The sequence below is a fragment of the Schistocerca americana genome, chromosome 3, assembly GCF_021461395.2.
Source record: "Schistocerca americana isolate TAMUIC-IGC-003095 chromosome 3, iqSchAmer2.1, whole genome shotgun sequence".
Lineage (NCBI taxonomy): Eukaryota > Metazoa > Arthropoda > Insecta > Orthoptera > Acrididae > Schistocerca > Schistocerca americana.
The window spans coordinates 869,210,386-869,224,462 of record NC_060121.1 but is presented as its reverse complement, the minus strand read 5'-3'; the positions used below and the strand labels follow the sequence as shown (position 1 = coordinate 869,224,462).

Sequence of the window (14,077 nt, the reverse complement as noted above, 5' to 3'; positions counted from 1 at the left end):
GCCTTCTCCTCTGCATCTCCCCCCTTTCTCCTCCGCTTCTCCACCTTTCCCTGTGCCTCTCCCCCCTTCCCCTTTGACTCCCCTCCCCCCACCTCCACAGTATATCACACTGGACATTTTGGACATGTTCCTGGATATGTATAATGAATTCAAGTAGATTATTATTAATTGGTTCATGTGGTTATTTTCAGGTTCTGCGCATGCAGCCACCAATGTGTATTACCAAAGCAGATGCAGATTTTACTGTTGATGTTATTCGAAGGGTCCTTCTGAAACAAAGACTGAAAAACAAAAAGACCCAAGATAGACATAAATGATGTCTATTTCTTTGGTACAATAACTTATTTTAAAGGCAGTTTATCTGCAATGGCATGATACAGATGAAATTTTTCTGAAACTGCAATGTATTATCGGAAGAATCATATATTTAAAATGTGTAACTCTTTCCATGGCTGTTGATCATAAGAGCTTAATTAACATTAAAAATAAACTTCAGATTCTATTTAAATATTTAAGCATGGATGAAATGGTAATAGCACACTCAAAGCCAAGGTCTCTTTTCCAGAAGAAGGAAAAAAACAGAAGTGCTGAAAGTTTAACAGTGATGGAATTGGAAGTGAGACCTACACCTCAAGAGTTCACTAAGTTCACATTGCAAAACAGAATTTTGAACAGCAAGGAGTGAAGTACTCTGAAAACAAGACGAAAAGTGGAGAAAAATATGGATAACATGACATGACATTTTTCATTCTCTTAAATTATTCTTCTGTCTTGTGAGAAAATGTGCTTTCAGTTGAATTAGGCTTGAGACTTGTCATTAGGCATGTTTTTTTTTAACTTTACCAAAAGGAGTATTTTCAGAATTGTGATCATTGTTACATTTTCAAGATAATTTTAGTAGCTATCTTTTATTTTGTTTTATTACAAGGATCCTGTCAACAGGAAGCTAGGAGAGCACTGTGCTACTTGTTTTTCAATTTCTTAAATTCAAATTAGTCATTAGTCAAAGTATACATTTATATTTACTCAATTTTTCAATCCTAAAAGATGTAAATAAATTAATTTCTTGTGAGCTTATGTTTTGTACTTGTTTGAAGTGGTGCCCCATCTTTTGTACCTTGAACTAGTCAAGCAGTGTCAACTAGAATCAAACCCTTTTTCCTCAGGAGGATTGTGTCACATTGTAGTCTGTGAACAAGTAAAACTCTTTGTGCATGAGAAGACTGCCCAGTTTTGCAGTTATTTACTACCATTTTAACTACAGACTTTTTCAGCTATAAAATCAGGAGTTACACCTCTTACAACTTGATTCTCAGTATTATCAGGTACAGTGCCAAAGTTTATTTCTCTAGGAATTACATAAATGTTTCTGGAACAATGAGTGCATTTGTCGGTATTGTACGCATGACACCCAGTGGAGAGTAGAATGAATCTACGCTTGCGGGGGAAATACAATTTTATCATGCATAACATGGAACAGAGTAACAGGCAGCACATACAAATAAGCAATATGGTCACTGATTAAGTTAGTCAAAGAATCTAGCTCGAAGAATGGATGGCTGTCAATGGTGTAGCTGTCGACAGTCACCACAGAACCCATCCCCCATTTCCCTGGTGGTGCAGAACACAGGGGAGAGTGAGCATGGTAGATGAATTGGGCAACAGTATGAGAAAACAGTCGGTAAGAACTCAGTACAGCAACGTGACCAGTCACACTGTGCCTGGCCCCAGGGGGAGGCACTGCTGGACCATTTCTTGTGGAGAGTAATGGCTCGATACTGATGGAGGAGATGATATAGTCTTGTAGCCAGTGTGAGAAGTGAACTTGGTAACCTGCACAGGACAAGGGAATCAGCTGATCCCGAGCCAGAGAGGGTTGCTGGTTAATGGACATGGAGGTTTTGTCATCATTGGCAACAGTGGGAAGCTGGTAGGAACAGCGTTGGGTGACACAGCAGGTGGTCAGGACATCAAGAGAGCACAGGGGTGTGTAAAGCATTGTGCAGCTGGAGGGAGAGATCCTCTAAGCAGTATGGCAAAATGTTGAACGAGTAAGTGACTATGCTGGAAGGGGTGGTGGGTGGTGACTTACTAGAAGACACCAGATAAGGAAACACTTCACTTCACTTGTGGCACTTATAGTAGTTGGCACAAGCAGAGGGGATGGGAGGGTGGGGTGGTTGTAGGAAACTGTGGGGGGCTGCAGTCCTAGGCATTCTGAGGAGTTGGCAGTTGTGAGAAGTTCCCTTGGGGTGGTGGGTGAGGGTGGTTAACCGCGTTGAATGAAACAGTTTGGTATTCAGTTTGCAGATAAATGTCCATAGTATTGTCAGTCCAGAGGAGCATTCTCTGAGTGGTCCCAAGTACGGGGCTGCAAGGCCGTGCAAACAGTCACCACGGAGCATAACAAACTCAAGCTGGTGGAGGTCTTTGTGTAAGAATTTGTGAGGCCTGGAGTGGAGGCATGAGAAGTTGAGGTCAGCTTTGAAAGCAGTGTGGACACCAAGTAATATCCAAGGTAGTGCTTTGGCCCAGGACCAGGCATGGCACATCAGGGCAGCTTTCGAGGTTGTGGTGCCAATGCTCGACCAACCCGTTACCTTGAGCTGTGATGCGAAATTTGTTGGCACTGCAGAAAGTACACAACTTGGAAAAGAGAAAAGACTTGAACTGCCTGCTGTCTGCCCTGATCAGTTGTGATGGAGGAAGAATAGCCGAAACAAGAGAGCCAGGTATTGATGAAGGCTAATTCAACTGAATCAGCCAAAGTCTTCATAAGAGTTACTTAGTTACTTCTTCCACCCATCTGCTGGCATGGTAAAATGGTCAATCATTGAGAGAAAGAACTTAAATCTACCAGACGGGAGGGGGGGAGCTGAGGACCGATGAGATTGAGATGGATATGGCAGAACCTGCTTTTTGTGATCTCGAAATGCCCTAGAAAAGTTCAGCCATAACAGCTAACTTGACTGCACTGGCAGGGTAAACACAATTGAGCCTAAGTGTGACAGTCTCTTTGGATTAAAAGCCAGACAAAATGCTCAGTTAACAGGCAAGTGGTAGTCAAGATACTGGGGTGTGCAAACTCATGTAAGGCTGAAAAAAAACCTTAAAATGAAGAGACACAGGGACAACCAAACAGGGTGTACATGTAGATGTCACACATCTACCAGTAAATTAGATCCGGGAAGATGACATGGTTCAATGATCAAAGATGAAGAGGTCTCATATAATAAGTCATGGATGTCGGGGTCCTGCACCTGCAAGAGAGTCAGATCATTTATGTCGAGAGGGGAGGAAATAAGAGTGCACATGGGACAGATAGTCGGATGTCACCTCCGAGTAGCCAGTGGTTGGTAAAAGCTGACTTTGACCTTTCACCTCTATATGTCCTCACAGAAGTAATGGACAGCCTCATAGATAGCTAACAGTTCTCTATCAAATACCAACCATTTGAACTGTGAGAAACAAAATTCTTTGGAAAAGAAATGAAATAGCTGTGAGGTCTCACCAACATAGTATTGCAGAACAGTGCCGATCAAAGATTCACTCATGTCCATAGTGATGGAGTTGCGAGCCTACATGATTGGGTGCATGGGAGTGTTGGCATACGTAAAAGCTGTCTTGAAGTCACTGAATGGATGTGTCATGCTCTCTGACTATTGTAACTTGCATATGCGGGAGAGTTTTACCCAAGAGGACATCTTTCAGGGAAGCCTGAAGAGAAGCAGCATGAGGATTATGACGCCGAAAAAAGTTCACCATGCCAAGGAATTATCTGATCATGATATGTTTCAGGTAGAGGCAGTTCATTAATGAAAGTAACGTGGTCCAACATCAGACTGACTCTGTCAGGGATGACCATGTGGTCAAGGAAGGTATGCTATGGTGTCAAAGTTGTGACTTGTCATGGTTGATATCTACACTGTCATCCAAAAGAACTTTAAACAGCTGGTATAAGTGTCGTTCCTGCTCCTCAGTGGAGTTGGAAGAGATGAGGATATCGTCTCAGTAAGCATAGCATAATGGTATTGAAAACAGTATCCACAAGAGACACACAGCACGACAGGCGCAGAAAGGGGGACCAGGGGGGGGGGGGGGGTGATCCATGCAGATACAATGCCAAAAGCCATTCGAAAACACAATTCAATTGCAAATGGTCTGAGCACTCTATAGAACAGTGGAAATTCAAGTCCTTGAGGTGAAGTGAATGTAGATCCGTAGTTGCCAGAGAAAGTAGCGAGTGGTGTCAGGAGTCAGCAACACTGTGTGGCATTCGTGCCATGATGGCACTGCCTCACAAAGGTTAAGTTCATGCACTGGCATGTTCGATGGCAATACCAGATGATTTTGTGGCTACACCTGCTCAGAGGAACACAGTTGTGTCACAAGGATTATATCTGGTGCGAACCGTGTCACTGGAATATTAGTGTTAAATTGGTCCATTGTTTGTAACTGTTTATGCTGATGGCTCACAAAGAGAAATGACACAGAAAAGTGAAATAACAAAATCAACCAAAAAACGATGTCACCATTTTGGATATTCACGCATTACATCTGTGGGGAGTGGGATGAATCCACACTTAGCGCATTTTTATTACATATAACATGGAACAGAATGACAGAAAGCACATACATGGAAGCAATATGGCCACCAACTAAGTTAGTCAAAGAAGCTATCTCGAAGAATGGGAGGCTACCAACAGTGTGGCTGTTGATAGTTGCCATACACTTTGTTATCTGAACTAATGGCATTAATATAAAGTCAGAAAAAAGACACAATCATAAGCAAGGTAATTATTAACTAAAATGTTAGATTTAGGCAAGAGAATTAACGTGCTGTCTAATTCATGAAGGAGGTAAAACACAAACTTACAAATGGGTAATATATAAATCAACAGCCCCCTTTCACTAATTGAAAAACACCTGAAATCAATGGTAGTGATTTAGTCATATTGTCTCAAGAAAATCCCAATAAGGTCTCTGGCAATATTGAGTCCCATATCCATGGAAAAGTGTAGACTACTCTGATTTGTATGGATGGTAAAATAACATATGTGAAGAGCTCAGAGCTATATCACTAATGTCTGTCTTTTGCACAGAAAATACTTTAAGCTTGGACATATTGACATCCCTAATAGGAAAAGAGCTTCTTCCAAGATTCATCATGGTTTCATGAAACACCAATTGTGTGATGAGCAGCATCAACAAATAGCAGAAGTCTGGAATCCTCAAAAGGTGCACACAAAAGAGAGAGAAAACTTTCCAGCTTTCAGAATAATTCCTTTCTTGAGTTAAAGTACACACACATATGCATGTGTCAGCTGGAATGCACAATGCTGTGACGGTAGTTCAGCAGTGGGTTAGGTGTGATGGGGCAGGTAGAGGGAGTGAGACATGGGAGGCAGGAAGGAGCGTTCAGGGTGGGTAGCTGGCAGTTCAGTGGGAGGCAGCTGGTTTGCTGGCTACGAATGCAGGAGGGAGGGGTGGAAAATGTACGGACTAGGTATGTGATGCAAGTGTGGCACACAATGAAGTTGATGTGAGATCTAAATTAGGAGAGGATGATGGGACAGAGACAGAGAAACTGTTGCATGGAGGGTGTGGGGGAAGTGGGTTAATGGAGATTGAAGCTAGGAGGATAACAGGAGCAAAGGATGTTTTGCAAGGATAGCTCCCATCTTCATAGTTAAAAAAAGCTGGTGGTGGAGGGAAGGATCCAGATGGGCTGGGTTATGAAGCAACCCTGAAATGAGGGACATCATATCCAAAATTCTTCCCACCCCTCCTAAATTGGTATACCATTGCCTACACAACATCATATTCCATCCCCATGCCATTCCCACTCCCAATCCCATGCCATAGGGCTCATATCCGTGTGTATGCCAAGGTGCAAGAGCTGCCCAGTCCACACACACACCATTTCCTACTCCAGTCGGGTCACAGACTTATCCTATGCAGTCAGAGGCCGACCCTCCTGTGAAAGCAGCCATGTGATATACCAATTTGGCTGCACAGCTTTTTATGTCACATGGAAACCAACCAGCTGTCCGCCAGTATGAATGGCCACTGTCAAATTGTGGCCAAAAACAAAGTTGACTACCAAGTGGCGCAACATGCTGCTGAGCACAGCATGTTTGATTTCAATGGCTCACTTCACAACCTGGACAATCTGTATCTTTCCCTCCACCATCAACTTTTCTGAAATGTGCAGATAGGATTTGTACTCACAACACATCTTTCACTCTTGTAATCTTCCTGTCTCTCCACATTCCTCCCAACAGCTTCCCCTTCCTCCATCGTATCACCCCTTCCACATTCATGTCACCTCTCTCTACCGGCTCTGGTATCACATACCTAGCCCGTTCACCTGCCACCCGAGCCTCCCTCATTCCAAGCCAGAATACCTACTGCCTCTCACTGAGCTGCTAGCTACCAATCCCCAAGCTACCTTCCTGGCCTCTTTCTCCTTCTTCCCACCCCACCCGACACAACCTCCATCCCACCCTAATCGACCTGCAAGTGTGTGTGTTTGGACACGCAAAAATGTGTATGTGTGTGTGTGTGTGTGTGTGTGTGTGTGTGTGTGTGTGTGTCTTCTAGCCCAAGAAAGGATTGATTCTGAAATGTAGCAAATCTTATTTATCTTTTGTATGTGCCTTTCAACGACTCGATGCTCCTGCTGTTCAGTGAGTTTCCCCCCTTACTCCTAAATTATCTGCACAGAAAAATAAGTAGCACTGTCTGCCTAATTTCTAAAAGGCATTTTACACTACAACACTATTGACTGATAACAACATAATGATATGAAGTACCTTCTAAAATATGTGTCTGTCTTGAAGAATTTTTGATTGATAAAATTCAGTACATCATATCTGACGGTGAAAATGTAAAAGTAACACAATTAACATTTGTTGTGTACCAAGGAAGCATAGCATCATCACCAATGTTCTTGATATAAATACTGGTTTATCAAATAGGTTCAGATTGTTTGCTGACAGCTGTAACATATTAAGAAAAGTTGTAAAATAATGCAAAAGTGTGCACATCATGTCTGTAATTGACAGATCAGGCACCAAAAGCAAATCAACATGGAATATCATTAAAAGAGGGACATGGAAAGAAGACTTCGAAGATATTATTTCTGCTAATGAGAACGGGAGAATTATAAAAGACATTATATGTATAACAGATTTTGAATAATTTCTTTTTAAAACCAGGGGAGAAAGTCAGTTTGGGATGTTTAGAAGTGAAAGTAAAACAGTACTCTGCAAAGTAATATAGCAGAGATTTTGTGCGATGAAAATCTTTTTACATGTTGGGTTGTTAAAGTTGAATGTTACTAGCCCAAACATCCATGACAGTAGGAAACTTGTTCCCTGCTACAGCTAATTAAAATGTGGGGTACTTTGCACACTGTTTGAAATTTCTAAGTATACTTGACAGTGTGGCACAAGAACAGAAATGTGGCAACGTGATAAGAAATAACAAATAACATTAATTAACAGTATGTTACAAAACTTTGCTCGACTTCTGGGTGACATTTTGGTGAATGGCACTAGATACAATAAAATCTAAATAACTTTGCTGTCTCTTGGCAGTCTGTGATATCGTCGTTATGACTGAAAGTAATTATGCAAACACTCGTTTGAGTGTTCTATTTCTCTGTAAATAGAAATTTCTAAGTTTGAATGTCGTCCTCAAAATGGAAGTGTGCTCCATAGTGTAATTGCAGCAACTGGCTGAGCGGGCTGCAGGCACTAAACTGAACAGAAGGATCGGAACTGTCTGTGTCTGCAGTGAGTTGTCTTATCTGTCTTGCTCCAAAGATTTCCAATTCTGCCACTACTATACGGAAGCAGCGTAGTCTCCAGTTGACAGTGCCCTCTTTGGCAGCTGATTTGTGAGTGCCATCTGGGGGATGCTCTATTTAAAGGACAGGTTGATACTCCCCATGCACAAAGAGTGTGTGAGTGAGTAATTTTCAGATAAGCTGATTAGCAAAATTTTGTGCAAGATGTTGTAACATTTACAGGAGCCACAGGATAAGAAATGGTGGAAATGATTGATTGAGTCACAACTACATTAACACAATGCACATTTATTAATAATCTCACAGTTTTAACAGTTTACAACCTGTGCTCTTTACCACAATTTGTTTTAAAATTCACACAAATCAAACAAATAGCAAGTTAATGAAGCTGAACCATAATAATTATTCAGTGCAGGAATCCAGAAGTAGCCAAACTTTCATTACTGCTCAAAAAACTAAACCAAAGAGTTACTTACCTTGGAACCTAACAGGTCTACAGAAATTAAAATTTACTTAAATTACCTGGGGCATGGGAATGCAAGATTGCACTCCCAGCTGAAACATTACAAGGATAACAATAAGTTAAACAGAGCTCTTCAGACTTCACTTAACTTAAAGAAAAATATTCAAAATGAGATGTTATAGGATTCTCTAGTGAATATATAAGTAACAGTTCCTTCCTCTTTCATGTAGCTTGCTTAGGTTTGGGGCACTCTGCCGTTACATGCACTATTTATATCATCAACCTTAGAGTTCCTTCATATGGCACACAGAATACAATATCTCATAGTGTACTGGAAACAGGCCAGACAAGCAGTACCAAGTTTCACTGATACATATGCTCTGAACAAGCATGTTACGGGCTAAGAAATAGGCAAGCATAGACTGTACACATTTGAATGAAATTTCTATAACACCTCACATAGAAGCGGATGCCACAGAATAGTTTAAATTGGGCAAATTATTGTAATAAAGCGTGTACACAAAAGTGTTGAATCTCTACAGCTCACTTAGCACATAAAAGGTATATGAACAGTTTTGTGAACAAGTAACACTATTCCATAAGAATGGAACATCAGGAATGGTGAAACACCCATGAAGGAACTGAGCGTCCAGCACAGTCCCAATGCACAATTTTTGTACATCCAGCTTATTCACAGTCCATAAGTGCACAGTTATTTGTGCCAAGCATACACGACAACAGTCTTGTGTGTGACAGATGCCGGTCCCCTCCGTTATACACAGCCACATAAAGACCCTGTCTGTCCATGCTGGGCATTCCTTCACAGTCTGCGACAACTCCCTGCTTACTTGCAGTCCTGTTTCCAACTCCGTCTTCGCTGTCCTATTTCCACTCTCCACTTGCACAGATACAACCTTCTCTCTATCAGAGAGACCAAAAGCAATGATGATAGGGAGTATGGCCAACCTAAAATATAGTTTGGGTGTTGCCATAGTGCTAAACACAGCACAGGGTTCAGTCATTGTAGCCAAACCAGTTTATAAGGTGCCGTCTAGATAAATTCCAGTGGTAATTATCATATGTATCACCTGTAAATGCTTGATGGCGTGGTCCGGTCTACAAGTGAGAAGAGGGAACTACAAATTTCTGCCAATACCTTTTTTTCTGGTGCTTAATCATGTAAGTCCCACACCTGCATCATATTAAAGGTGATTAAATTATTAATGGAGTGTTTCTGGATGAACAGTAGGATTTATTTATTTGTGGTCAGACATATTTGAGTTTTGAAATCATAAAAATAGCAATACACATACAAAGATTACTAAGCTACTACACACATCAAAAAAAGTTTAGCTCACCCCAGTTCCCAGAACTCCTGAAGATAGACATTGACTGTGGATATTGTGTCACAGACACAGTCCCTTTGACTGTTCAGAGATGTCACGAAACCTGCCCAAAGGTGAAAATAACCAAGCAAGAGCACCGCCTATTAGACGGAGGGGGTCCAACAGCCAATCAGTTCCAGTCATTCCAGCAGGAAGGAGGTACATGCCTCGTATCTGTCTGTAGTTCAACCATGCCTACGCAGTCGATCATGTCCACATTGTTACTTTGTGACAGGAAGGGCTCTCAACAAGGGAAGTGTCCAGGAGTGCAAAGTGATGTTTGGACATGGAGGAGATACAGAGAGACAGGAACTGTCGATGACATGCCTCACTCAGGCTGCCCTAGGGCTACTACTGCAGTGGATGACCACTATTTGCAGATTATGGCTCGGAGGAACCCTGACAGCAACGCCACCATGTTGAATAATGCTTGTCGTGCAGCCACAGGATGTCGTTTTATGACTCAAACTGTGCGCAATAGGCTGTATGATGCGAAACTTCACTCCTGACATCCACGGTGAGGTCCACCTTTGTAACCATGACACCAGGCAGCGCAGTACAGATGGGCCCAACAACATGCTGAATGGACCGCTCAGGATTGGCATCATGTTCTCTTTACCGATGTGTGTCGCATATGCCTTCAACCAGGCAATCATCAGAGACATGCTTGGAGGCAACCCAGTCAGGCTGAATGCCTTAGACACCTTGTCCAGCGAGTGCACCAAGGTGGAGGTTCCCTGCTGTTTTGGGGTGGCATTATGTGGGGCCGACGTATGCTGCTGGTGGACATGGAAGGTGACTAATGGCTGTATGATACGTGAATGCCATCCTCTGACCGATAGTGCAACCATATCGGCAGCATATTGATGAGGCATTTGTCTTCATGGATGACAATTCGCGCCTTCATCATGCACATCTTTTGAATGATTTCCTTCAGGACAACGACATCACTCATCTAGAGTGGCCAGCATGTTCTCCAGACATGAATCCTATCAAACATGCCCGGGATAGATTGAAAAAGGCTGTTTATGGATGACGTGACCCACCAACCCCTTTGAGGGATCTACGTGGAACCGCCATTGAGGAGTGGGACAATCTGGACCAACATTGCCTTGATGAATTTGTGGATAGTATGCCACAACGAATAAAGGCAAGCATCAATGCAAGAGGATGTTCTACTGGGTATTAGAGGTCCTGGTGTGTACAGCAATCTGGACCATCATCTCTGAAGATCTCACTGTATGGTGATACAACATGCAATATGTGGTTTTCATGAGCAATAAAAAGGGCAGAAATGATGATTGTGTTGATCTATATACCAATTTTCTGTACAGGTTCCGGAAGTCTCAGAACTGAGGTGATGCAAAAATTTTTTTGAGGTGTGTATATATCAAAACTTCAACAAGAGTTCTCCAACACAAAAGACCCGTAATACAAACAACAATAGTTATGGGTGAATATCAAAGTTATTCATTCCACTCATCACCATCAGGAAATCTTTGAAAGGATGCTTTTAGGCACATGCAGGACATGTTGGTGCAACACGAGCAGCTGTCAGTTGTTCAGCACCACAGTCACAAAATGGTGATCAAGATTTCCTGCACTTGTTGAGAGAGTTACAAGCGCCCCCCCCCTCCCCCCCATGAACCATGGACCTTGCCGTTGGTGGGGAGGCTTGCATGCCTCAGCGATACAGATAGCCATACCGCAGGTGCAACCACAACGGAGGGGTATCTGTTGAGAGGCCAGAAAAAGATGTGGTTCCTGAAGAGGGGCAGCAGCCTTTTCAGTAGTTGCAGGGGCAACAGTCTGGATGATTGACTGATCTGGCCTTGTAACACTAACCAAAACGGCTTTGCTGTGCTGGTACTCCGAACGGCTGAAAGCAAGGGGAAACTACAGCTGTCATTTTTCCCGGGGGCATGCAGCTTTACTGTATGGTTAAATGATGATGGCGTCCTCTTGGGTAAAATATTCCGGAGGTAAAATAGTCCCCCATTCGGATCTCCAGGCGGGGACTACTCAAGACAACATTGTTATCAGGAGAAAGAAAACTGGCGTTCTATGAATCGGAGTGTGGAATGTCAGATCCCATAATCGGGCAGGTAGGTTAGAAAATTTAAAAGGGAAATGGATAGGTTAAAGTTAGATATAGTGGGAATTAGTGAAGTTCGGTGGCAGGAGGAACAAGACTTTTGGTCAGGTGAATACAGGGTTATAAATACAAAATCAAATAGGGGTAATGCAGGAGTAGGTTTAATAATGAATAAAAAATAGGAGTATGGGTAAGCTACTACAAACAGCATAGTGAACACATTATTGTGGCCAAGATAGACACGAAGCCCATGCTTACTACAGTAGTACAAGTCTATATGCCAACTAGCTCTGCAGATGATGAAGAAATTGATGAAATGTATGATGAGATAAAAGAAATTATACAGGTAGTGAAAGGAGATGAAAATTTAATAGTCATGGGTGACTGGAATTCGAGAGTAGGAAAAGGGAGAGAAGGAAACATAGTAGGTGAATATGGATTGGGAGAAAGAAATGAAAGAGGAAGCCGTCTGGTAGAATTTTGCACAGAACATGATTCAAGAATCATGATAGAAGGTTGTACACATGGAAGAATCCTGGAGATACTAGAAGATATCAGATAGATTATATAATGGTAAGACAGAGATTTAGGAACCAGGTTTTAAATTGTAAGACATTTCCAGGGGAGATATGGACTCTGACCACAATCTATTAGTTATGAAGTGTAGATTAAAACTGAAGAAACGGCAAAAAGGTGGGAATTTGAGGAGATCAGGCCTGGATAAACTGAAAGAACCAGAGGTTGTAGAGAGCTTCAGGGAGAGCATTAGGGAACGATTGACAAGAATGGGGAAAGAAATACAGCAGAAGAAGAATGGGTAGCTTTGAGATATGAAATATTGAAGGTAGCAGAATATCAAGTAGGGAAAAAGACGAGGGCTAATAGGAATCCTTGGGTAACAGAAGAAATATTGAATGTAATTGATGAAAACAGGAAATAAAAAAATGCAGTAAAAGAAGCAGGCAAAACGGAATACAAACGTCTCAAAAATGAGATCGACAGGAAGTGCAAAATTGCTAAGCAGGGATGGCTAGTGGACAGATGTAAGGATGTAGAGTCTTACCTCACTAGGGGCAAGATAGATACTGCCTACAGGAAAATTAAAGAAACCTTTGGAGAAAAGAGAGCCACTTGTATGAATATCAAGAGCTCAGACGGAAACCCAGTTGTAAGCAAAGAAGGGAAAGCAGAAAGGTGGAAGGAGTGTATAGAGGGTCTATACAAGGGCGATGTACTTGAGGACAATATTATGGAAATGGAAGAGGAGGTAGATGAAGATGAAATGGGAGATACGATACTGCGTGAAGAGTTTGACAGAGCACTGAAAGACCTGAGTCGAATCAAGGCCCCGGGAGTAGACAACATACCATTAGAACTACTGACGGCCTTGGGAGAGCCAGTCCGACAAAACTCTACCAACTGGTGAGCAAGATGTATGAGACAGGCAAAATACCCTCAGACTTCAAGAAGAATATAGTAATTCCAATCCCAAAAAAACAGGTGTTGACAGATGTGAAAATTACCGAACTATCAGTTTAATAAGTCACAGCTGCAAAATACTAACGGGAATTCTTTACAGTCGAATGGAAAAACTGGTAGAAGTCGACCTCGGGGAAGATCAGTTTGGATTCCATAGAAATGTTGGAACACGTGAGGCAATACTGACCTTATACCTCATCTTAGAAGAAAGATTAAGGAAAGGCAAACCTACATTTCTAGCATTTATAGACTTAGAGAGCTTTTGACAATTTTGACTGGAATATTCTCTTTCAAATTCTGAAGGTGGCTGGGGTAAGATATAGGTAGCGAAAGACTATTTACAATTTGTACAGAAACCAGATGGCAGTTATAAGAGTCGAGGGGCACGAAAGGGAAGCAGTGGTTCGGAAGGGAGTGAGACAGGGTTGTAGCCTCTCCCCGATGTTATTCAATCTGTATATTGAGCAAGCAGTAAAGGAAACAAAAGAAAAATTCGGAACAGGTATTAAAATCCATGGAGAAGAAATAAAAACTTTGAGGTTCGCCGATGACATTGTAATTCTGTCAGAGACAGCTAAGGACTTGGAAGAGCAGTTGAACGGAATGGACAGTGTCTTGATGGGGGATATAAGATGAACATCAACAAAATCAAAACGAGGATAATGGAATGTAATCGAATTAAGTCGGGTGATGCTGAGGGAATTAGATTAGGAAATGAGACACTTAAAGAAGTAAAGGGGTTTTGCTATTTCGGGAGCAAAATAACTGATGATGGCCGAAGTAGAGAGGATATAAAATGTAGACTGACAATGGCAAGGAAAGCGTTTCTGAAGAAGAGAAAT

The 14,077-nt window shown here is 42.0% G+C and overlaps 1 protein-coding gene across 6 annotated transcripts in view; it reads left to right on the top strand.

Moving 5' to 3' along the window:
- The window catches only part of LOC124605474 (alanine--glyoxylate aminotransferase 2, mitochondrial-like), a 151,524-nt gene extending 150,452 nt beyond the window's left edge, over nucleotides 1–1,072 (top strand). For 5 of the 6 annotated variants that reach the window (XM_047137182.1, XM_047137186.1, XM_047137184.1 and 2 more), the window contains one exon: nucleotides 192–1,072. In XM_047137182.1, coding sequence (XP_046993138.1) covers nucleotides 192–317 — 126 coding nt within the window. In that variant the 3' untranslated portion in view covers nucleotides 318–1,072. The remainder of the gene's footprint in view (nucleotides 1–191) is intronic. The other variant, XM_047137183.1, reaches the window with a different exon arrangement.
- Nucleotides 1,073–14,077: the final 13,005 nt, after the last annotated feature.